General features: G+C 40.3%; 1 protein-coding gene across 3 annotated transcripts in view; it reads left to right on the top strand.

Annotated features, from left to right (window-relative positions):
* The window catches only part of ano3 (anoctamin 3), a 41,520-nt gene extending 16,417 nt beyond the window's left edge, over positions 1-25,103 (top strand). For 2 of the 3 annotated variants that reach the window (XM_027273035.1, XM_027273036.1), the window contains 24 exons: positions 3,593-3,799; positions 6,901-7,031; positions 7,184-7,339; positions 7,434-7,534; positions 7,657-7,701; positions 10,827-10,961; positions 11,486-11,592; positions 12,749-12,804; positions 12,899-13,020; positions 14,391-14,525; positions 14,603-14,693; positions 14,909-14,969; positions 16,916-16,998; positions 17,180-17,320; positions 17,641-17,805; positions 18,029-18,065; positions 18,182-18,293; positions 18,622-18,679; positions 18,954-19,051; positions 19,337-19,491; positions 19,625-19,777; positions 20,623-20,773; positions 20,866-21,052; positions 21,567-25,103. In XM_027273035.1, the coding sequence (XP_027128836.1) occupies positions 3,593-3,799; positions 6,901-7,031; positions 7,184-7,339; positions 7,434-7,534; positions 7,657-7,701; positions 10,827-10,961; positions 11,486-11,592; positions 12,749-12,804; positions 12,899-13,020; positions 14,391-14,525; positions 14,603-14,693; positions 14,909-14,969; positions 16,916-16,998; positions 17,180-17,320; positions 17,641-17,805; positions 18,029-18,065; positions 18,182-18,293; positions 18,622-18,679; positions 18,954-19,051; positions 19,337-19,491; positions 19,625-19,777; positions 20,623-20,773; positions 20,866-21,052; positions 21,567-21,749 (2,870 nt within the window). In that variant the 3' untranslated portion in view covers positions 21,750-25,103. The remainder of the gene's footprint in view (positions 1-3,592; positions 3,800-6,900; positions 7,032-7,183; positions 7,340-7,433; positions 7,535-7,656; positions 7,702-10,826; positions 10,962-11,485; positions 11,593-12,748; positions 12,805-12,898; positions 13,021-14,390; positions 14,526-14,602; positions 14,694-14,908; positions 14,970-16,915; positions 16,999-17,179; positions 17,321-17,640; positions 17,806-18,028; positions 18,066-18,181; positions 18,294-18,621; positions 18,680-18,953; positions 19,052-19,336; positions 19,492-19,624; positions 19,778-20,622; positions 20,774-20,865; positions 21,053-21,566) is intronic. The other variant, XM_027273037.1, reaches the window with a different exon arrangement.
* The last annotated feature ends 515 nt before the right edge of the window (positions 25,104-25,618 follow it).

The following is a 25,618-nucleotide window of genomic DNA, read 5'->3' as shown; positions in this document are numbered from 1 at the left end:
CACAGGATTTTTTTTTGCTTCCTCTGATAGATGAAAGCTTAATTCACCGCAATTCATCATAAAATCCTTGACGCTTTTCAAATTAAATGTTTGTTCATCCAGCTGGCTCAGAGTAGATCGGCAGTGCCAGGGATATGCACACTTTTAATGAAGAATTAAGAGAAGCATAACGCACAAATAAACACAACCTCTGTTCTTGATTTTCTTATGTTTGTCGTGGCCAAAAACATTTGTAGATAAGCATACAGCACATAGTGTGCAGTCACAATGGTTTATATGCTGTGTGTAAATATACAATATCATACCCACACACATGCACAGAACCAAAACAAAATCCTTTTAATCTCACATCACAAGAACGTCATGGACATGTTGCACAGGAGAGATCCAAATCCCGGATCACGACCTTCCCTGAAGCTCGTCCAGCTCCCCCTCGGATGAGCCTGATTGGGTGTCTGTGGGAGCACACACAGGATTTGTCGTCAAGGCCTTGTGTCACGCTGACGCGGAGAAAATGTGTTATTTTTTTTCCCCCGTATCATCTCACAGTGTCCACTCCCCGGGTCTTTTGATCTGTTTTTGTTTTTTTGTTGTTGTTTTTTCTCATTGGCCACTCCTGCGTTCCCTCATCCTGATACACACACACACACACACACACACACACTGACAGTCCACAGACTTCCACACAAACTAGCACACACACACACAGGATTAACTTACTCCTGATAAAACAGTTTTAGCCAGCGCATAGCGAGATTAAACAGAGGATTTCACATTAGATGAACCCTTTATATATTTATATAGACTTACACAATACACTGTCTTCAGAGCGTTCTGTTCAACCGCTCTGACCGCGGGACAGGGTTCACAGAGTCAGCCTGCGTATGGAAATGAAGCTAAGTCTTTGAAACAGGGAAGCAATTCTCAGATTATTCGCTTCTTTATATCCACAGACGCTGAGAGATTTGACCGGTCGTTTTTTCTTTTTATTTTATCTGCACATGCTCCAAAATTTCCATGAAAGTTATTTCACACAACAGCAACCCCATCCAATTTGTGGGTCTATTTTAAACTTGGAGAATCCTCTGGGACCACCAAGCCTCACCCCTACAGGCCCATTATCTCTCTCTGCTGTAATGTATCGTCTCAGACATGTTGAGCCTTGCAGGTGTCTGTTGGGATCATCTAGACCACCTGGAGTTCAGTAAATGCTTTTGACAATACTTGTGCAGCTATCATGCAGCAGCTATTCTCTGTGTATTGATCAGTATAATGGAGAGAAAGTGGGCAGGGTCCAATCGGAGAGTCATATTAAATAAGGATGCATCCACTCTTCAGACCAAACCACAGAGACTGTGAAGTTACGGCATGTTGAGTGGAAGCTCACAGCTCGCTCTGATTTACCAGCAAGTCATAAAGCATGTTGTAGCTGTGAGAAACAAACCTTCTGGCTCAGTGGACCATAAAATCCCCGCTTTCTGAAATGTCACTCCAGATGTAATTGGCACAATATGACTCTTTACTGAATAATAGCTCAGCAACCTGCAGCTCAGCATTGATTGAAATATTGGATTGAAATATGAGGACCTGAATGCTTGTGTACACTGTAGAAATATTTGGATATTAAGATTGTTGTTAGCCTGAAGACAAACTAACTCTCTGACATGGGCAAATGTAGTTTGCTGATGATTTGTGCTTATCAATCATACGTTTATATTTAAAACTATTTTTTTTAAATCTGTCCCTTGGGTGAAGTGAAATCCAGCTGCAACCTCGTTTCAATGCACAATTTCCACAGTTTCCACTTTCTCAATTATTCATTGCATAGCTTTTAACTGGAGCTCTCAACTTTCTTTCAGTTTTTAATCTGTGGGGCTGCACAGGAAATAAACAGCGTGATTAGTCATTCCCCTGAGCCCACAAGCTCACATCTTTAACTGGCTCCATTCTCACCCAACAGCACTGGGAAATCCCATCGTGATCAATGTCAGGAGAGTGAGTTATTGCTCCGCTCGCAACACGGACCCCGAGGATGCCAAGAGTGAATTAGCAATGCAGGAAAACCTCAAATGAAGGTCACTGAGAGAATTCCTCACAGGAGGTGAAGGAGAGTCACGTTCTTATTTGAAAGAGAGAGTGCCTACATTACATGAATAAATATGCCAGGATCTGCAGAGCTGGAGCTACCGCCTGGTGTGAAGGTCGGGTTACAATGTCCTGCTTCCATTACTGGACATTCATTATCGTGACTAACCTCTGAGCTTCTTCATACAATTCATGACTAAAGTATCATCGAGTCACCCTTTCAACAGCCCCGCTATCACCATATTGCTCCTTTATTGGTGAAAATGACCTCTGCTGAGAATTAATAAAACAATGACGTGCTAATGAAAAACTACTGGAACAGCATCAATTCATGATGTTACGACATGTATCTAAGCTGAACTGGTTTCATAACTAACAAGCGGGATGTAGTTTTGTGGTGCACCATCACGCTGCTGTGTGATTTGACGGAGGGGGAGTGCTCGTGGTTTTAATGCACTCTGCTATGAAGGACAGACATTATCACCACCACTGTAGCTCATAATATGATGGACCAGTTGATAGAGGAAGCGATTTGTCCCTCCCTTCCTCCCATTTTCCACTCACTCCCTTGTTTTTTTTTTTATTGCAAACAGGCTTTCCTACATTTTATTTTTCCTTCTTATGAACGAATATTGTTTTGTTTTGTTTTTTGTTATTAGATATTTATGCAGGGACTCTTGTTTTTTGTTATATTTGCAAGATAATATGATAACAAACATATGTATGTGCGTTTATGGCAAAATAAAACTACAACTACTAACTAACTGCTACCTACTTTAGCAGCTTTCAGTGTGAAAATTAATCTAAAAATATTGATTACTAACAGTTATGGGTTTATGTAGCGTTGTTACATGAGCATGTTGCTAACGTTCTTAATTTACTGCTTCTATATGCATAACTGGTTATGCAAAATATGATGTAGCTGTAAATACATAAATAATAGTTAGTGGTATTGCATTAAAGCGCTGAAGGGGCACTTGCCTTAGCTTATTGGCATTTGCTGCTCCTTCTGAGGGGTGCTCTGGTGATTTAATATTTCACATAAAGTTGGAGTGCCCCAGTCTTGTGCTTCCCTATCACTGGGGCTCATTAATCAGCTGTTTTGGCTACCCAGTTGATGAGTAATGTCCAGTCATATTCATGCAGGTGTGCAGTGCAGCCATAATGATCTGATACTTCATCCTTACTACTCTGCAGGTACCTTCATGCTACATTTGCCACCTCCACCTCCTCCTTATGTAATATATTTTTTAGATTGTTCACTTCAGTAAGATTTAACGTCATGTATGTGCTGGGTAATGAGTTCTCCCAGCAGAGATACATCAAAGAGCAGAGCCTAATCCAATCCACCACTTAATGCAAGTGTCTCTGGCTAAAATACATTTTATTCATCAGTATAAGCATACGTGATATAAATTCATTCCGCTATATAGTTTAGCTTTCTTTTCTTTATTTATTTTTAAAGTGACTACTGAAAAAACACTTCCACTCTTCCTCTCCTCCTCAGGCATGCACAACAGCATCAGCGAGATCCTGAAGGAGAAGAGCCTGAAGCCATCTCGCCGCAGCCTGCCCTGCCTGGCCCAGAGTCAGACTCATCCCATCAACCTCAACCACTTTCTCTCTGTGCCTCTGAGCCCAGAGCCCAAACCAGAAGTCGAGGTTCTGACTCAGAGTATCAGCACTTCCTGCAGCCTGCTTCCCCCACAAACAGGTCAGTTTACTGAGAGGACAGCACTTACTAAGAGATACCTGCCTAAAGATGCTACAGTGGCTGCATCAGTTTGCATCACTGATATATTTTGATTTAAATGTTTACCTGCAGTGGATTTAAGCAACAAATACTTAATGATGTTTTAATTGGAAGTAAATTACTATTGAACTGCTGTGTTAGAGCAGGGTCCTAGTTGTTTCCATGCTAGTTCACAGAATTAGTTGGTTGATCTTGCAGGATTTTTACCGATGCACCTTAAAGTTTAGCACATTATTTGATTTACTTGGCCTCTTAAGGCTAGCGAATACTAACCAGCAGCAATCATATGGTCTTTATAAAGTTAATGTCTACTCTGTTTGGATAGCTACATTGCATCTGTGATCCAAACAATTGGTGTTATTCCGTCAAATTATTCTATTGCAGTTTATTTATCTTATTTTGTGCATCTTGTGTATTGTTACTGGTAATTGTGAATAATTATTCAGTCAATATTATGCACCGTACTTAATGTTATTTGGTCAGTGCATTGCACAATTGTATTGTGCGCCTGGTTTTGGCTTGTAGCTTGTGTGGTCATCTAATAAGACCTCCTTCTGTTCTGTCTGTTGCATATTGCCCTTTTCAAGACTTATTTCACTGGGGGAAACTCTATACAAATGAATTCTACTTCCTTGTTTACAATGCTCAGCAGGGACAGAGTTAGTTGCTTACACAGATTTTTAAAAATGTTGTTGACATTTAGGGCTTGTGCACAATTATTGACTGAGTAGATTGTGTTAATGCTGCAGGGGATTTTGAAAACGCAGTCACATGTGTCTGCTACACTTTCAGATGAAGAGGGTTAGTGTGCGGAAAATACCATAGGAAAACAATACAGCTCTGTGTGGACTGGTTAAATGGAAATGCCTGTCAGAGAGGGGGTATTTTTCAGCGTTATTAATATTTTCAAGAATATTCAGAGGCTGTTCACGATGAGGGTTCAATTTTTTTCACAGCACAAAGCAGCCACAACAATTGGCATTCCTCTGACCTTGAAAACACCCTCTGTCCGACCCTTTGGTTTTTCAGTGCAAAAGTGCTATGAGAGATGCAGTTTCAGATGAGACGGTGAGTTACAGCTATTTTGGTGAAAAGTGTCTTTTTGACGTTGTGCTTAAAATAGATGTCTGAGGAAGAGATCTGTTTTTTTTTCTTGTTCTGTGGAGGGTGCAGACAGAAGGAGAGAGTGTAGACAGACCAGCCAGTGCAGGCTTGCTAGACAAGGACGTGATCCTTTATCAGCTTCCCACCTGTGTACACTGACAGATGTGTTTATTTGGTCTAAGCTTGACGCACTGTTGCTGAAGAATTAACCCAACACATTTACTGTTATTGTACCAATTTCTCTATAGCCTGCAACAGCCCAAATTTAGTTAATGACAAACAATGACAGACCCACATCTCGAATTTGATGCTTAAACTGGGAACACTTCTGATTCACATCACATGACTTGTTGATGTGTGAAAACACAGCATGATCCAGGAGTGTAATTCCAGACTGCTTTTGGATTCTTCACAGTACCCCATCTCGCCCAAAGGTCTGAGTCATTTTTCAGCACAGTTGACACTTTTATCTCTAGTTTCAAATGGACTGTGTTGGCTTTCCAGGAAATCCACACTGATGTCTGTAAAGAAGACACATCACCCCATTTGGTTTTTTTATCTTTATGGACTACATCATTGATATTAACTGTATATAGTGGATGAGTTTGTTTTTCATCTTTACTTCTGATATTTTTGATTATTTGTGCTGGATATAGTCTCCCACTTTCATTACTTTAATGAAATCAATAGCAAGCAGCTACGGCTCCTTTTCCACTCTTCTATAGAGTTCTAGTGAATCTAAAAACGAACACGTTGCTCAGTTGTGATCTTACAATAGACAGCAGACGGAAGAAAGGAGACACTTTTCTCAACAATCCCAGCTTGGATCAGGGAAGATGCTGATTAAAATAAAATTAATGAAAGAAAGAAAGAAAAAAAAAACAAGTCACAGTGACTAATTGAACTAAATTCTTTCTGTCAAAGGCTAAATAATGTGCTAACACGCACCAAAACACACTGCTGACTAGAGACTTTTAATTTAACTTCAGTTACTCAATGAAGCCGTTAAGTCTCGGCACTTTAAACAAAGTGAACCAATGCAACTTCTTTTTGTCCTCAATTCGTTCCACATGTATTCTTTAGAGTAAAAAAATGTTAGTCACTGATATCGTAGAAAGATTTCTTGCACTCGGTTTCAGCACAGCAGTATAGCAGCAGGCTCTGACTGCAGTCACACCAAGCTGATCTGGTGGTGGTGGTGGTGGTGGTGGTGGTGATGGTGCAGACACATTTCACTGGAGAACTGAGCCAATCTATCACACATGTGTTAGAAGAAGAAGACATAACTTGTGCTGTGCTGTGAAACAACACGTCTGCCTAAAGCTATAGGATGTAATCTTTATGTCCATGTCACTCAGTTAGAGTAAATGCATTATGAGGGTTAGATGGTTTGTCATGATGAGCCATCGTTGTAGTCTGAGAGATGGATTGTTGTACCCAGTAATTCTACTTTCCCCCTCGTAAAGCAATACAAACCACATGCTATTGAAAATGGAGAAGTTTCCATACGCTGTGTTGCAAAAGAGCTATTGTTTGTCAATTAGATAGACTTCTTATTTGTGCCAAGAAAGGTAGTATGACAAGGTTTCAAAACATTGAGCTTCAAAAGCAGCTAGAAAAAGAATTGCTGGTTCAGTCTGGATAGTTCATGATTGTTTGGGTTCACGCAGTGTGGGTTCACTTTATTTTGTTTGTGCAAATCAGTGGGATGCATAAAGATTCAGGGAGGAAGTAAACACGATTGGCCATCTGTCAACATGCATGGATCTGTTAAATTGCATTAAGCTGTTGCTCTCAAGTTGGCAACCCCATTTAGCCAACCTGGATTTGTATTTTGCTCAGATCTAATTTCAGTGTTGGAAAGTATTGACTTGAACAACAGCAGAAGACTCAATGCTTGTAAGATACTTTGCTACCAATTCAATAACTGCTTCACTGATCGTGCCGTCTGTGTGCAGCAGTGGATGGCAAGGATCACTATGTGGAGGAGTCAGAGGCAACTACGTGCGAAACAAGGGCAGACGAATCATTCCTGCTGCAAAAGCCTGTCACCCGTGCTAAATTGGAGGCTCGCACAGATTCACTTCAGGTACCACGTTCCCACCAATCAGTTGTTGCCACAAATGTTCGTAATGTTACACTGCAGTTATTTTGTCACTGAACCAGCTAAAAAAAGCTTCAAGCATTCGCAGTTTAGCATCCCTGCATCTGAAATTCAGAGGTGAAACATTGTCGCCACAGGGAAAGAATCCAGCTGATTCCTCTGGGCTGTTTTTCCGAGATGGGAAAAAGCGCATTGACTACATCCTGGTTTACAAGAAGTCCAGTCCACAGGTGGAAAAGAGGTGCACCTTTGAGAAGAATTTACGGGCTGAGGGTCTAATGCTGGAGAAGGAGGTAAAACATTTTGGTTCGGCTTTAGATTCCAGTTTGAATTCTCAATTTGATCCTCAAACTCCTGTGCTTTTTTTTTTTTTTTTTTATTTGAAAGCCCTCCTTGACGAACAACGACATCATGTTTGTGAAGGTTCACGCGCCTTGGGATACGCTTTGCAAATATGCAGAGCAGATGAACATCCGAATGCCTTTCAGGTAACGGTTAGATAAAAACAAAACTGGGCCTTTAACTCTGGAAAGTGTTTAGATCAGCTTTTGCAGTGTTTGGCAACTTCATCTAATCGCTCTATTTTGTCTTTCTTTGTTTTTTCTTAAAGGAAAAAATGTTACTTTACAGACTGGAAGAGCAAAGCCTTGGGCAGGTAAGTAGATTGAAGGCACAGGATTATCTTTCTCTGTTGCTCTCCGGGGGCAGGAAGCTGGATGCTTCAGTGTGTCTAATAAAATTCATGAGCGGCACTGCTGTGAGGGTGCATCACTTATCTGAGGTGTGGATGGTGTTTTAAGATTGTAGTTATCAGTCACCTCAGTGAGGAATGCAACCAGAGAAAGTCTAACAAACCATTATTGTTTTTTTTTATTTGGCCACTGAGTGAGTATTAATTAGTCCAGGATTAATCAATCTTTCATACATGCTGTGAGTAAATATGCTGTATTTACAAAGGCTTAATTGAAATGGTTGGAAAGTCGTGGAAAAATGAGTGATTACTCTACCAGCGTGTTTGTTCTGTTGTTATGTTTGTTTAAATGAATGTGGCCTTTTCAAAGACCACAGCATCCTGCACACCATTGTTAAGAGTAGTGCAAGGCCCATGTTGACAGTGTTTTTCTATAAAATTCATGTTATCTTTCAGTCAGATATGTGGAGCTGCACAGGCTTATTTGCATACTATTTTTAGAGAGACGATCTTGCGCTTTGATGTGATGTTCAAGTGTTGTCCAAGCTCTGCACAGGACCACAAACTGTCATCTCTTCATCTCACTGGATTGCAGAACGACATATCACTGAAATAGATTCACTGCAGCATCTCTTATTTTGAAAACCTTTAGTTAACTTACAGCATGTACATTTCAACGTATGTACAAACCCTCTTTTGCTGTAAGACGCTGCAAAGAACTGTTTTCTCAATTAACATCTCACCATAAGTGATCTTAATTCCTACATGTACTCAACGTCTTCTGAAAGAAGAAATTTGTGTATTTTTGCTTTGTTTGTGCTCTTCTAACTGATTTGACATGGGTGCCTTGTAAAAAATATTACACACATAACATAACATGCATCAATCAGGATTTAGCAACATGTCACTAGTTCAAATCTAATCACGTCTCAGCCCCACAGTCTTAATAAAGCAGATTTTTTGTGTGACTGTGAAACCCTTTAATAAAGCACACCTAAGAATGAAGTTCATACATTTCTCAGTATTGTTGTTCACTCCAGTGAAAAGAAGTCACTAAAATGATGATTCAACCAAAGCAACAGTGGCAGAAGTTTATATGAAAGCTTTGAATGAGCCCTTGTAAAGCTTTGAATAGGCAACAGTTAGTGAAGTGTGATACTAGTGGTCTTGAAGGAGCGCTGTTTTTTATCCATTAAACTGAAAATATGATGTGATTAATTTCATCCATCCTTTGCTCTTTTTGTAATAAAGCTTATAGACATTGTTAACCAGGATATGTTTTCTATGTATGTACAGATATCAGAGGTGTATGATACTTCACCATGCAGATATATGAATACATTATTGATACACATACTGCAGTGAATGGAAGTTCAAAACTGAAGGACTTGACAATGTAGATAATTATGATAATGATGTTTTTTCACTTTTACTGTATATACCACGTGCATTTTAGGGGACACACCTACACACACTGAGCAGATGAAAATCACACAGGCAATAATCACACGCCCACTTGTCCAACTGAGAACAAAGCACTTAAAAATCTTGTGTGAGAGCGATCTTAGTCATTGTGAACAATGACGATCATTATTACTTTCCCTCAGAGGTCCTGCAGTCTTTCACTAAACTGCCGCTGTAATAAGAAAAATCACCCCGGATAGTAAATAGGCTTAATGTGTTTACTAATGGTCTGTCACTAACTCACGCTCCTATAAAGTTGAACAAATGGATCGCGTGCAGGTGGTGACAGCTTGCTGGTTTGATATCATTACTTTCTTCACAGTTCTTGTCCCCTTCACAACAACATTCATAAAACGCTGTCTGGCAACAGCGTGTTTTCCGCCAATATTCCCATTTATATTTATTAAATCCATATCAGAGTAGAGCCTTACAAATTAGACAGAGACCTCTCAGCAGAAGCAGCAGGCACATATAACCCAGCCAGTTGATTTTTAACAGCATCGCTCCAGGAACGTCAGTGTGGGTCTGTTGGTTAGTCTACTACTTTGGTCCAAACTGAAAAATCTGCACAGCAATTGGATGGATTGCCATGAAATCATGTACACATGTTCATGGTTCCCAGAGGATGGACCCCAATGACTGACTTTTCCTCTATTACCACCATGATATTGATGTTTGTGGATTTTAACTCAAATATAAACCATGAAATTTGGTACATATATTTATGTCCGCCACTGGATGAACTGTAATAACTTGGGTGATCTCATATATTTTTATGTAGCGCCATCATAAGGTCACATTTTTATTTCTACCAATTGGTTTCTGACCCGATACCAGCAAAACCGACATTCACATTCACATCAGCCTCAGCGGTATTTTGTATTTACTGCTAATGAGAACATTACGCTAAATTAAGATGTTGAACAAGGTAACCAAGGTAATCATGTTACCATTGTTGTGATCTGTTATTTCAGCAGCTACTGGTTTGACATTTAAGAGCACGATTAATGAAGCACATAAGATTATATAAAGCTTGAGATAAGAAAGACATACATGAGGACAATGAAGGAGAACTTAAAGAGATCACATGGAAAAAGAGGTTGTCATGAGGTGTTTAGGTTCAGGAATGCACATGGTCAGATAAAATGTTCCAGCTGAGGTTGGGATGAGAATTGAATGTCTCAGCAATAGAGAAATATTTCATAACAAGCATTGACATTGTGAGCACATTAGTACGCTGATGTTAGCGTTTAGCAAAAAGCACCACTGTGCAAAGTCTCCCAGAGTTTCTAGCAGAGCCATGGATTTCTATTCATTAAGTTAATTTGAAATAAAATTTAAAAATAACCTTTGGGTTGGATTTAGCAAGCTGTTATCCTGGATCAGTGACTTCTAGCTTTGTGTGTCATGAGCACAGAACAAATGAAAAATAATAGTCAGCACAGTGACGCATGTATATGTGCGTGTATGTGTGTCTGTAAAAGTGTTTTTAGTTGGTTTGAGGTGGTGCGAGACGGTCTGGGTTGTGTGAGGGGAAAAAGGTTAGGATCCACTGTTCCATATCAAAGAAAACAATCTTCATGTTAATCTGTGCCTTAATCCTGTTCCTCTGTGTGCCCATGAAGCAGGTTTCATCTGAGATGTCGTCAGATAAAAGGCTGGCTGCCCAAAAATCCCATGAAGCTGGACAAAGAGGCCTTGCCTGACCTGGAGGAAACTGACTGCTACACAGCACCCTTCAGCAGAGCACGCATGCATCAGTAAGGAAGACCTATACACAGTCATGCATGCCGCCACAGAAATTCATGTCATATGAGTGTCTGTAGCAATGGTTTTATCCTGCTCGGTATCCCTAGTTTAACTCTCATCCATCACATCCTTTCATGTCCTGAGCTGTGGATGTGGAATCTGGAAATCAGCAGATGAAATTTGCACTATGAAGTCTTGTATATTTCATATCTTTGAGGCAGAACACACAACTATAGAAGACCAGTTGTTCATAAATAAGATATCGAAATACAGGAGCAGATGTCCATGAAATAATTAGATTTCTCCCCCATTCCCTCCTGTCTTCATTTTTATTTTCAAAGCATTGCTTTGATGAAAGGCATCATCTTATCTCATTTGTCAGTGAATTGTTCCCACTTTTCCTTTCCTTGTCAGTCTTTAATAGCACCTTAAATTGTGTTTTAATGAACTTTTGTTGGCTCAGCTCACATTAAAAGTATGATCTTGATATATTTTATAAACATGATGAATATCTATGCTGTTATTTTCCTCCCAGCTTCACTATCAGCAATAGAGGGACCTTCTTTTCCAATTCCACCAGAAGCAGAATAGTCCATCATGTTCTGCAGCGCACCAAGTATGAGGACGGAAAATCAAAGATGGGTAAGGTGCTACACTCGCTCCTTTCTTTTCCTGCTCCTTGCATACTAAACTAATTTCTAGCAGTGGCAGAGTATTCCCATGCTTGTGCTTCATGTAAGTATCTATCAAAATGATCTATTTAGGACAATTTATTCACTGCAAAGGGAGTAAAGTCTGTATATTTGGGAAACTAAATGATTTCGAGTTCATTTTGTAACTGTTAGTGACTTAACAAAATGAGCCTTAAATAATTAATGAAAATTAGTGGCAACAGAACAAAAGAAGTCAATTAAGCTCAATTAGCCTTTATCTTATTCTCTGTGTTATTTATATCTACTTAAAACCACACCAGTGAATTTGCTGATGTTGCTGTTAATTTGACTTTAGAGAGCAATAGTAGGGTAGTGGGGGAATTATGTTTGTTGTTTTTCTGTGGGCGATTAAAATGTGGGTTGCTGATGAGCTGTTAGTATCCTCCAACTCGAGGCTGATCCCTCCTCTCCTTCTGGCTGTTTTTTTTGTTTGTGTTTTTTTGTGTGTGTGTATCGGCAGTTACCAAACTGTCTGTCCACACCCGCTGCGCTATCTTGTCTGACTGCCACTGACATGTTTTGCTGATTAATGTTTGGCCTTGAAGCCCTAGAACGGATTTCACATTAATATTTTAATGCTGTTGACTACTCTACTTTCCAACAAATAAGATCAGCTCTGCCACAAGAGTGGAAAATCCTTTTCAAATCCATCCCTCCCTGCTCCTGCTCTCACTATCTCCAGTTTCACTCAGAGGATGACAATGCAAATGAATACACCATACAATCACTATTGTCCTGCAAAAAACAACATTTAATTCATTCCTGATTCGTGCAGTACAGTACCTGCAGCCGATTCAGTCAGTTTATTGCGATTGAAATAATATGTTACAACAAGTAATTGTTAAAATTGAATTTTCAAGTACTTGCAGCAATTTGAAATTCAAACCTGAGTGTTTCAAGCCTCTAATGTGCTCGTCTAATGCAGCTTGTCACTTACATAATGCAGTAAATTGTTATGACTGTGGGTTTAAATGAATGTCTCATCTCTCTATAATGACTGTGCTGAATTTTTAATGTGGTGTCCTTGTTCTTCCCTGGCTCGTGTATGAGCATCCTTTGACATGACCTGGTTTATTCTACTGCAGGTATCAACCGGTTATTGGGCAACAACACATATGAGGCTGCATTTCCTCCTCATGAGGTGAGAGGATTATTGTATTTGTAGACTCGCACATTGTCACACAACAGTTAAATGCCTCTTATGATGTAGATGTCTCTCCTCTTTGTCTCATCAGGGTGGTTATAAGAGCAGACATCCAATTAAGACACATGGTGCCCAGAACCACAGGCATCTTCTGTATGAGCGCTGGGCCCGCTGGGGAATATGGTACAAATACCAGCCTCTGGACCTCATCAGGTAATCAGCTTTGAGGCACGTGACACAGCATGATGAGCCTCATCCTGTCTGGTCATACTCAGACACAACAACAACAACAACATCGAGTAACCTAGTTGTGCATGATTATAAATATATTCAGATCTGATTAGAGTCTGGTGTCTGAACTGTCTCGCTGACATCCCAATCTTATTACTCTGATATTTCTGAAATCAAATAACAGTTGAAAATGAACCCTCAATAGTGATGAAAGAGCAGACAGAGTTAAATAGTTTGACACTTACTTGCCAAGAATTGGATGAGAAGATCGACACCACGCTCGTGTCAAATACTCTGGCTGGAGCCAGGAGGTGATGAGCTTAGTTTTGCATTCAGACCAGAAACAGGAAAATACATTGCTTGTGTGCAGATTAAACAAACAAGATGAACTTTGGAGGTGCTTGTAGGCTGATATTTAAAATTTTGTACACAGCTACAGACAGGCTGTTTCCTCCTTCTTCCAGTTTTTTATGCTAAGCTCCAGACATCATATAAATTTATGAACCATCTGAGATTTTGTCGAATCATTACCATGGCAGCTCGATCGTAGGATCGTTTCACTGAGGAAGCTCAAGACCCACTGTACACTACGAGCTCAGAACAAATTACAAACACACACAGGTAGTTAGCGACCAGCTGCTGGACACAGTGGATTTAGCAGCTATAAGCTAGAAATTCCCCTCATGAGATGGTAGAGACCCAAAACAGCGTTAAAAGATGTTGATGAATGATATGCTGGATAAATAAGCTTTACATTAATAATAAGGCTTTTTGCATCACTCTGATAAAATACTCAACATTCTGGCAATAAATGGTTTCTCAGTTGTATTGTCAAAACATTATAGTTTTTAAATTACATATACTTATAGACATAAGGTTTGTTCCATGTCACTTATCCTTGTACCTCTTACAGAAACCTTGCGTAAATATAAGCCCTGAAAAATGGAACCATTACTGGGATACTAATGTGCATGTAAACAGACTTAGAGAAGATTTGTTTCTTCATGCTGTTAATACAGCATTGCATACACACTTGGGAGTTGCCTGATACAAGCTAATTGCCACTGGGCTGCTTTACTGGAGCATTTGTGAAATGAATAAATAGAAATTGCTCAAGGGCACCTTGACAGCTGTGGTTTATGATGCTGATACAGCTATTGATTCATTTCCAAACCACAACATTATGTTGTGTAACCTTTCAGTCCAGCAGCATCCTTATCCATTAAGCTACCACGACTACCACACAGTACACTAACTACACCCACAAGTGCTAATGAAGAAGGCCATGTTTAATTAGCACAGTTTATTGGTGAGTTTTGACCACTGTCTCTCCGTCTCTCTCTCTCTCTCAGGAGGTACTTTGGTGAGAAAATCGGCCTTTACTTTGCGTGGTTGGGCTGGTACACCGGCATGTTGATCCCTGCCGCCCTGGTTGGCGTTTTCGTCTTCCTTTATGGTCTCTTCACGATGGACTCAAGCCAAGTCAGGTCAGTTCACACAGCCTGCATACCATATAAGATTAATGTAGAGTGTGTCATTTAAAACTGTTTAATTGTCTCTTCAGTAAAGAAATTTGTGAAGCCAACACTACCATGTGTCCTATGTGTGAGGACTGTGATCCGTGGAAGCTGAGTGACAGTTGCGTCTATGCGAAGGTCAGTGCAGCTCTTGCAGTGCATTCGTGCATTTCTGTATGTTCTCAACCTTTTCCAGCAATGAACTTTTTAGGTCGTAAAACTCATGAGCAAGTTGTAATTTGAATTGGAGTACATCATGATCACAGAGATCATGTAGCTCCGAATGGATTATATGGATGAATGTTTTATTTTGTTTTTTATTGAAGGTGTCCTTTGTGTGCTTGTGTTTTTAGGTGACCCATCTGTTTGATAATGGCGGCACTGTGTTCTTTGCTATCTTCATGGCTATTTGGGGTAGGTGTAGGCAGTTTTTGTTTGTCCCTTTTCCTGATTTTGACACTTGTATTACATCAACTTTGCTCCTTCTTGCTTCATATAAACCCTTCTGGAATTCAGATCTATTTATACAGAAGTGTGCCAGCACTCATGCTTCCACTCAACTCCTCCAAACACATTAAGCTTTTTAAACTGAGTAAGCTTTTCAGCACCGTGAACAGTGCAGTGCAAATACAGGAGGTCTTCATTCTGCAATTCATTTGTCAGCGAAGAAATCATCATATGGTTTCTCTGACTGAGTGCCTGCACTTACACTTCTAAAGCTGTCCTGATGTAATTAGTCGGATAATTAAACATTTCTCCTGAGGGAGGTGGTATCATTCTGCCGTCAGGGTTCAGAATTGCACCATTATAGCGATGTATTGCAGCTACAGTTCCCACGGCTATAATATGTTTTGTGAGTGTTACTGTGCAGTGTCTGGCCCACATCCATATACCTGCCATGATGCTAAATAATTACCTGTGCCCGGAGGGAACACATGGCATGTAGTGTTCTTCATTTGAGCTAAATGAAGGCCAAGGAGAACTGGAGAGCCGAGGGAGGTCCAGCCAGTCTCACTGACTGAGGTCTGCTGCTCCAAATCCTCCATGACGGCTTTTGGCAATGTGAACCAAAGTAGCAGTACTGTGCCACTGAGTGTGAGCACTCTAGGTCTGCTCTGTGTGATTGTGTGTGCGAGACAGAGATGAAAAATTGGTTAGCCCAAGGGAGCGAATGCTTTTCTCTCTCTTTAAACAAAAGTGGGTCAAGCTATATTAAACTTCAACATCTTGAACATGAGTGAAAGTTGTTGACTGAGGATACACAATCTGGTGCTTTTTTAAGGCCACAGTTTCTCTGTATTTCCCAAATTTACTGACATCACTGGAATCATTTTAATTTACTTTACATGGTTTTTAAAGTAACAGTTGTAGGGCTGCAACTAACAATCATTATCTTTAATTATTCTGATGATTCTAGTCTAAAAAATGTTCCCGTAATCCTAACCAACAGCCTAAAACCATAAAAACATTTAGTCTTCTACTGAGTATGACAGGGAAATGCACTTAATTCTTAAAGCTCGAACTGATACATTTTGACTCATTTATTAAAATAGATGCTGATTTCTTTCACGCTAATTGACTTGATTAATCATGAATCATTTCACCTCTAAACATGTTCAGATGTATGAAACATTCATAACGTCACAGAGAGATCTGTGTAAAGGCTGCACAGCGCTGATGAAATACTCGTGTCAGTTTTTATTAGACGTTTGTCTTCCTGCTACAAAACCACACATGTCTATAATATGTATGTCTAATCAAAACGGACAAAAAGCCTGAATCAGTAGTCTAGTATTACAGTCTGCTGCGCATCAAGGATCATACATGATTGCACGGTTCTTTTCCACTGGTCTGCTCTAATGCTACTAAGACACGTTTTTCCACATATGTCGAAACCACATAAGTGATTGAAAATCTTTTTTCCCGGGGTTATGTATCGGCAATGAACCAGAATACATGAAAAGTCTTGACAGAAAAAGAAGATGAACACGAACTTTTGGTGTTGTGTGCAGCTCAAGTCACAATAGAGTCCTACACAAAGGAAACAATGCGGGACGGGATTCTGCCCACAGAAAGCTTTACTTTTGAAGTCTTTCAACATAACATGGATCTCGCCTGACAAAACGTACAAGGAAAGCCAATTTGCTGTTGCCACTTTTCCTTAACTTTACCACAGAGACAGAGCAGTCTCTGAACCGATGGGTGTAATCAGTTTCCTCACTGCAGCCTGTGTTTCACTCAGGATATCTGACCATGATGTGGTGTTTATAACCCTCTGCAGTCACATTATTATCAATCAAACTGTGTGTTACATATCAAAGTTGATCAATAATTTGACTGATCCCCGATCCCCTTTGCAGCCACAGTATTCTTGGAGTTCTGGAAAAGGAGGAGAGCAGAACTGACTTATGACTGGGATCTCATTGATTGGGAGGAGGAAGAGGTACGTCAGCAATATCCTGAAATAGATCCGATATCATTTGATTACCTCGTAATTTTAGTCTGCGTTCATGCAGCACGTCTTCTGAATTTGACTTGGATGATATAAAAAGAGAGTTATTGCTTCATCTGGCGGATACACCTACAGTTCAATAGTTCATACTGGAATGTGTGTTGTGAATCAGGAGGAGCTGAGGCCTCAGTTTGAAGCCAAGTACTCCAGGGTGGAGAGAGTCAACCCCATCTCCGGCAAGCCCGAGCCTTTCCAGCCCTTCTCAGACAAACTCAGCCGGCTCATGGTGTCTGTGTCCGGAATATTCTTCATGGTAAACCCCTTAATCTTTATGTGATCCACCTTTTTGGATCAGCTATGATGTGGCATAACATCTCCCCCTGCTGGATGAAAAATGAAATAGTAGATCTGGTATTTTCTGCTGGCCTAATTTCTCCTGTTTACTCATTACATTTGAATGATGAGTGTTTTGTTTCTCTGAATATTTAGTTATTCCATTTGATGCTGCACTGCAGTGTTCATTATAAGATACGCTAAAAGCTTTACAACCTCAGCTGAAGTGTTACACACTTTTTAAGCACATATATCATCCCCTCCTTTACGCTCGCCTCTCTCTTTCATCGCTCTGCCTAGATTTCTCTCGTCCTGACAGCCGTGTTTGCTGTGGTGGTTTTCCGTCTCATTGCGATGGAGAAGTTCGCTTCACTCAACTGGTATTTTGTGAAGAAGAACTGGCAGTTTGCCACCTCTGGCACTGGTGTCTGCATCAACTTTATGATCATCATGTCTCTCAATGTGGTGGGTGTCTGGACAAGCATCATCTGGCATGTTTACATAAACTGTCCAACAAATGTTTCATCAAACGTTTATCTAGAACTTTGTTCCAGGAACTATCACGCCCATAGCCAGAAATACTTTTTTTTTTTTTTGCTGAGACTCCTGTTTGCCTCTCCTTTCTCATGATCATTACCCTTCTCCACCTTTGTCCTGTTAATGCTTATGAGTACTATCATTTTGCCAGGTGTATGAAAAGGTGGCCTACCTGCTGACAAATTTAGGTGAGCATTGTCCGCATGAATTTATGCCTTAATTCTCTCTCACCTCCCATATGGTCGGCGAGCATTTATTTTCTCCCCGTCTCCCCCAAACAAACCCCCTGTCTCTCCCCCTTCAGAGCACCCACGGACGGAGTCTGAGTGGGAGAACAGCTTTGCTCTGAAGATGTTCCTGTTCCAGTTTGTAAATTTGAACAGCTCTACATTTTACATCGCTTTCTTTCTTGGAAGGTAGGCTGACAGCCACGAGCTCTACGGTTCCTGTTTACACTGAATTTAATGAGCAATTGTGCAAAAATGTTTTATTTCAAACTCCCATGTCATGACTGCCAAGCCTCTTTCCCTTTTCCTTCTCGCTGTATATTTGAGTTTGTGTTTCTTCATGTTTCAGCATTTACAAAATCCTGCTTGCACTGCACTTGAAATGTAATGAAGTGTGTGTGAGAGCTTTATTGGACATAATTACCACTTTTAAGTTTCTTTTTTTTCCTGCTAAGAGTTTATTAGTTTTCCTCTGATTGAATTTCACAGCTAATGTTGCCAATCTCAATCTGCTCAGGTTTGCTGGCAGGCCTGGAAAATACAATAAACTCTTTAATCGATGGAGGCTGGAGGAGGTGAGTGCAATTAGGCATCACCATAAGTAAGCTGCTCGTTGCCTTCTGTTTGAGGATATATTTAGAGTTTTCAAATAATTTATCTTCCTAATGATTTGTCTGTATATTACTATGAGAACCATTAATCTCCCACATAATTACTGGGATTTTGTATTTTAATGATCAAAAAACAGAATGGGATGTGTGTGTCCCATGATTTGTTCTTGGCTTTGAATTACTGGGCGTGAAATATGAATGTCACAGTTTTTTTTGTTTTTTATAATTTTTTTCTCAGTGTCACCCAAGCGGCTGTTTGATTGATCTGTGCCTGCAAATGGGAGTCATCATGTTCTTCAAACAAATCTGGAACAACTTCATGGAGCTCGGTTATCCGTAAGTGATGTTATTATAATCACTTACAAGGTTTTTTTTTTAGAAATGCCATATTTAATTCTCAATGCGGTGAATTCAAGTGATTGACATTTTACAAACCTTGTGTAATATTCTGTTTAGTTTTGTGTCATTTAGTTAATTTGCATTTGAAAAAAGATTTTCCCCTGCAAAAAACACATCAAATCCTCTCGTGTGGGGCTTAGCAAAAGGATTCCCGCAGTGCTCGGTGCATTGTCAGAAATAATTGCTTTGAGTTGACAGTTAAGCTACTTGCTACATTTTCAGTTTGCTGCAGAACTGGTGGTCTCGTAGGAAGATGAAGAAAGGAGGTGGTGGAGGGCAGAATGTAGAGAATAAATCCCAGCTTCCACAGTGGGACAAAGACTGGAATCTGCAGCCGATGAACGCCCATGGACTGGTCGATGAATACCTTGAAATGGGTAAAACATTAAACCCTTTTGATGAGTTATATTTGTCTGAAGAGGGATGGAGAAATTATAGCTGTTAATGTAGTTCCAGAGTTGAGATGGACATCCTCTGAAATTCATCCAAACGGTTCTTTCCTCTGTTCAGTTCTCCAGTTTGGCTTCACCACCATCTTTGTAGCAGCTTTCCCGCTGGCTCCCCTCCTGGCTCTGCTTAACAACATCATTGAGATTCGCCTTGATGCCTACAAGTTTGTCACTCAATGGAGGAGACCCATGCCTGCCCGAGCCACTGACATAGGTCAGTGTGGTTTCTGTCTGACTGCCCCTGCACCTCCTCTGGGTCTCTTGCACAATGTCTGTTTTATTTTTAGATCAGAGCCAGTTTTCCCAACAGTAAAACATTGTGGGAACCAAATATTTTCCATCCTGTTGAGATAGATATGTTCTCATATCCTCTGTTTCTATACTGCCATATGCCCCATCCCACCAGCCCACCTCCACATATGACTGCAAACACCACCCTCCAACTGCCATATAATATATGACCAAATGCTTCTTGTGGCACGTTGCCCTGTAATTAAAGGAAGAATCCACCCTGAAACATTCAGGAAGCTGCAATGAACGCATTATTTTTCTGTCGCACAGAATCAAAGAGCGAAGCGTCTTTGTAGTTTTCAGCGGACGTTTACAGATCATACAGAGACACGTCTAATGCAGGAAAGGCAGAGAGATATGATAAAGTGGCCTCAATAGACTTTGTTGTTGTGCAGCCAAAAAAAACATTATATTTTGAGGAACACAGTTCACAACTGTTTTAGTTACACAGCTGTTTATTTGTGAATATATAAACAATGCACCGTCTCTGGAGGCTGCTGAATCTGGTAAATTATTAACTAAAGAGAAGTGAATGAAGCACAATGAGCGAGACGCTTCATCGCACAATAATTCCTAGAATGTGGATAAATCTCACAAATGAGTAATTTCATGATGCTTCAATGTTTCACCAATAGTCTCAGTACTGTAAGCCACTTATAATTTAATAAACTATGTTGTAGATGAAAGCATGCAGGTGTATAAACCATCATACTCTAACTGCTAATTTTCTTTTACACTGTTTGTTTATCCTCTGGTTTTGGCCGTCAGGTATCTGGCATGGGATTCTTGAAGGTATCGGCGTGCTGGCAGTCATCACCAACGCCTTTGTCATTGCCATCACCTCTGACTACATCCCACGCTTTGTTTACGCCTTTAAATATGGTCCGTGTGTGGACAAGGGACACCACCATAAGAATGAGTAAGCATAAAATATGACGTGTAAGCTTTTAAAAATATCTGGCAAAGTGGTTTGTGTTATGGTCTGATTTCTGGCTTCTCTTTCACCCTCAGATGTTTGCGAGGTTACATGGACAGTAGCCTGTCTGTGTTTGAAATGAAGGAGACGAACAGCAGCCAGACTAGATACTGCAGGTACAGAGACTACAGGGCACCGCCCTGGAGCCAGGTGCCGTACGAATTCACCCTGCAGTTTTGGCACGTCTTGGCTGCCAGACTGGCCTTCATCATCGTCTTTGAGGTCTGTCAGCACTCCCTGTTTCTTTTTTTTGTGTGTGTTTACCAGCAAGCAAGCAGCTAAAAACCAAATCCCCTTATGTCTCCTTTAAGTCTGTGAAATTACAGAATATTTTGTAGTTTGTATTGTCATTGTTAAATGAAAACCTCATAAGCCCAATTTAGGTCATTCTCATGGTTTAACTGAATCTTGCTGCTACAGCGGGTTGAGAAATTTCACTTATAACCAACAGAATAAATCCAAAGTTACAAGGTGGTCCAGCTAAAAAAAACACACCATGTTTGTTCTTCTTTCCTTGAAATTTTCCCATGGCAACACTGCCTTGTGTAATTATTTGTAAATGGAGAAAACTGGCATAATATACATCTATAAAACATTAAATGGTATATAAACACCTTTATTGTGGTGCACTCAGTATTAACCTTTGCATGCTTATTGAATTATGCAGCAAGTACTGGCAACTAAAGTGTGTGAGTTCTGTGGAAAGTAACTCCTAAATGTGTAATGCTTCCCTCAGCACCTGGTGTTTGGGATCAAATCCTTCATAGCGTACCTTATTCCGGACATGCCAAAGGGTCTCTGCGATCGTATGAGGAGGGAAAAGTACCTGATGCAGGAGATGATGTACGAAGCCGAACTGGAGCACCTGCAGAAAGAGAGAAAGAAGAACGGACGGCGTTATCACCACGAGTGGCCTTAGCTTCACCCCTCACATCCCCGCTACACGCTGCACTGCCCTCACCTCACCTCACAGGCACAAACAGCCACCTGCCTGCTTATTTATGTATTTTAGCTTTGAGAGTCTAGCTTCACTCGGCTGATTCTGTACACCAAAGACGCCCTCTTTACCACACAGATCCTCCCACAAACCTGTCTGGCTGCAGGTCCTGGTCCTGGTCACTCCTTAACCATCTGTTCCACGTTCAGGATTGGCGTAGCTCTTGGTTTCTGGCTCTGACCCCTTCTGCCCCGCCCTGAACCCTCACCTGGCTTGAACCAGCAGTTTGCCCTTGTCTGTGCTTTGTCATGGCTTCACTGGAAAAACCTGTGCAATTGTAATGTTTACTATGCAGATCAAGGGCTGCAGATCACCACTGTTCACTTCTGGCACCCATCCTGCACTCTCTCTCTCTCTCTCTCTCTCTCTGTGGCAGCTAGCACCCCCGCTTTGACTCCGCAGCTTGGTGCAGCATGGCCGTGTTTTTTCAGCGGAGCCACCGTTCTGCTGGTTATGTGACAGAGCTTCTGCGGCACTCAGCGTTTCTTGTTGCAAAAAGTGATTCTGGTGATGTGGCTACCAAATACAATGCACACTGTTCTCGCAAAGCAACTATATATTGCCCTCGAAGCATGCTGATTAATATTTGCGGCCATTTCGTGAACTGCAAAGTAAAAACAAACAAAAATAGAAATGACTGCACTCATCGTGGAGGATGTTAACATCTATTTAGTACGTCTGACAAAGGACTCAAAACATATAAAGTGCATGGTAATATTGTTTTAGACCTTTTGATAGACAACGCTCCCGTCTTGATGCCTGGTTCACGTGTGTCTGTACTCAGTGTGAGCTGTGTGTTAATCTCTGTCTGTGCTACTGCTGAGCTTGACTGTCTTGAGTTGAGGAAATGTGAACTTTGTGCGATTTGATTGTGCCTACAGTTGTGCTCACCACAATTGTGTCACCGACATCACGTGTGCCTGTTTTGTGCTGCACGTGCTTTTTCTCAAGTGCAAGAAATATTCTCTCTCCTCGTCCTGTTTGTCCGATCTCCTGTAAAACTTTCTGAACTCTCCTGTGTGGATTAGTTTTGGATGCGAGTCACACCACAGTACCTACTCGGGTCTCAGCTAATGGCACTGAAACATGCCGACGGTGTACGCTGTAATGCGACTCCCATCATGAACAATGTATACACTCACATGCAGGAGCCGCAAAATCTGCTCTACTGTTCTGCACTCGCAGCCTGTTTTTCATTTGCTGTTGGAAGCCCTGAAGCGTGGTTGAAAGTTGAATCACTTGGACATACCTGTGGCTTGGATGTTCAGTATGCAGAACATCCATCCACTGTTCTTTACTTACAAAGTACACCCAACATTTTAAGTTCTAGTTCTTCACTAAGCACATGGTCAGATGCTGCTTTCTGACCTTTATTGAAGTGAAACTGGGAGAGAATTGGGGGTTTGGTTAAATGCAGAGTCATGACATTGCCTTGTGTTGCGGTCAGTTCTGATGTCTCAGGAAAACAGGCAGCATGAGTGACACATCCATCTGTGCGGCTGAGTCAGGATCATAATCATTTCCTGTTTCATTCATAGTGAGATGGAGAGTTGGCGAGAGATGGCGCGCGTGGAGCAGACTGTATTAATGAGGGATTTTTTATTTTTATTTTGTAGGTATAGAACTTCAGTATAGGTCATGTTGATCATATCATAGTAAATAAGATATATATGCACAGTAAATGTAAAGATTACACCAATCTAACAGCTGAAGATAAAGACTATCACTACCCTGAATGCATCGTACAACACTGGAAAACATATTTATCATTATAAAAGAAGTGTACATTAGTTACATTTGTTTATTTATTTCATTTACTGGTCTTTGTATATACATGTCATGATGTATGTAATGTTTTTATACTTTTTATTTCATGCTATCAGTATGAGTTCACCTGTTTTCACCCTCAGATAGACAAAGTAACGTCCACATTTCTCAGGTGTCCTCTGAATGTTTGCAAACGATCAACTTTTTATCATATTTTCTAAGACGCACTCCCGCTTTTTTCAGATATATATTTTTGCACTGCAGTGCTTCTGCTTGACGGTAATGCACACTCACAGATCAAAGCATGTCTGGTTCTTTGGGTTTATTTGTTTTTTTTTGCATAATCACAGGAAATATATTAGAGCTGCCTCTTGGAAATCATGGAATACAATCACACAGTTCATTATAGAGACGTATTGAGAAGGTTGTTGATTAAGAAGCATTGAAGATTTCATAACGTTCAATCCAATGATGATCCTCATTTCATTCACAAGAGAGAGATATTTGTTTTTAACTCTTGTTCCAATGCTTAAGAAACTAGTCCAGGTTTTCACGATATCTTCCCTGCTATGTGAACATTGAAAATCTATGCATGTTGTTATTCTTCTGAGTGCTACATTTATTTTGAACATATGCAGATGTAAATGTACTGGTACATTTGTACTGTAGAGTATGCATGACTTAACAGCTGCTTTGAGCAGAGCTAACTTCTGTAAAGTTGTCTTAAACATATCACCTCCCTTTTTCAGTGTTGATCATTTTTGGAGGTCCAGATACGACATTATGTTTCTTGATGTGGCAGAATTTTATACTGTAAGAGTATTTTCTAAACCATAGCTTGGACTCTAGACAGATTTATATAATCTGTCCTGGATAGTCTGATTAAAAACTAAAGACGTGCTCTGTTTGAACACTCAACTGGGGATTAGAAATATGTTTTACCACCTAACAGCTGAAGAGTTTAATCTAATGGCATTGGGGTAATTTTGAATGAATGAATAACTACATGACCTTGGATGTTTGACATGCCCGGCTACTAATCATTTCCCAGTGGATCTTTTTTCCTGCTATCCTCTCCTCTTTAAGAGCATCAGTTCACTTTCTCACTAATACAAATGCTGCACAGTGGTGGAAAGGTGTTTCTTATGCCTTCTACTGTTGGCAATAGCACAATATGGGGTTTTGCATCATGAATAATAACAGCATGACCTTGCACATCTCTGAAAACACAGCAGTCTAAAGGGGGATTAAGCTTTCTGTTCCATCCTATGCCTCCTAATAGGATTGTGCTTGAGCAAGTGATGTACTTGACGTTGAAGCACAGTGACATTAGACGATAGAATTAACTGTACAATAGGATGGTATCAGTCGTGACATGAAGTGTATCAATAACATTGTTTACTTCGTTCCTGTTTACATGTAAAAACATATTGAAATGTATAAAAATAATGTAACATAAAATAATTTGGATATCACTCTTTTCTGTAATAAACCATGGATTGTATCTTTTAAATCAAATCTGCTCTCTTTGTTTTCATTGCTGTTTTAATATAAAACAGAGAAAAGGGCCTCTAGTTGATGTCTTCTTGATGACTTTTAGTTTAAATCTGCTCATGGAACAAACCCGAGCTCAGCAGAGTGCAGAGATTGTTCTCTTTTTTTCACCCCGGCTATTATCACAAACCACACATCTTCTTGCCAAAGAGCGTTTATATGAAAAAGATTGAGTTTCTATCACAAACCCCCTTATTTGAGGATTTTCCCACTACTTTATGACGTTACGACTGCCACTGCTGTTCAGCCTTCAATTCTAACTGCTTTTCCGTTCATGTCATGTCGGTTAACACTGGACGTCATTTTTTTTACAGCGAGATCTAAACATGCGAAGGTCTGGTTTACTTGGAGTTCTGATGACAGACGTTTAATATTGTATTCAATTCCTGTGGTCTCTCTTACTGTTGGATGCCCACAAGATATTTCCTTTCACCTCTTTGACTAACAGACGTTAAAACGCTGTGGTTTCA

The sequence above is a fragment of the Larimichthys crocea genome, chromosome XXI (assembly GCF_000972845.2).
Source record: "Larimichthys crocea isolate SSNF chromosome XXI, L_crocea_2.0, whole genome shotgun sequence".
Lineage (NCBI taxonomy): Eukaryota > Metazoa > Chordata > Actinopteri > Sciaenidae > Larimichthys > Larimichthys crocea.
Note: the sequence above shows the minus strand (reverse complement) of the source record. Positions and strands in the feature narration are given on the sequence as shown.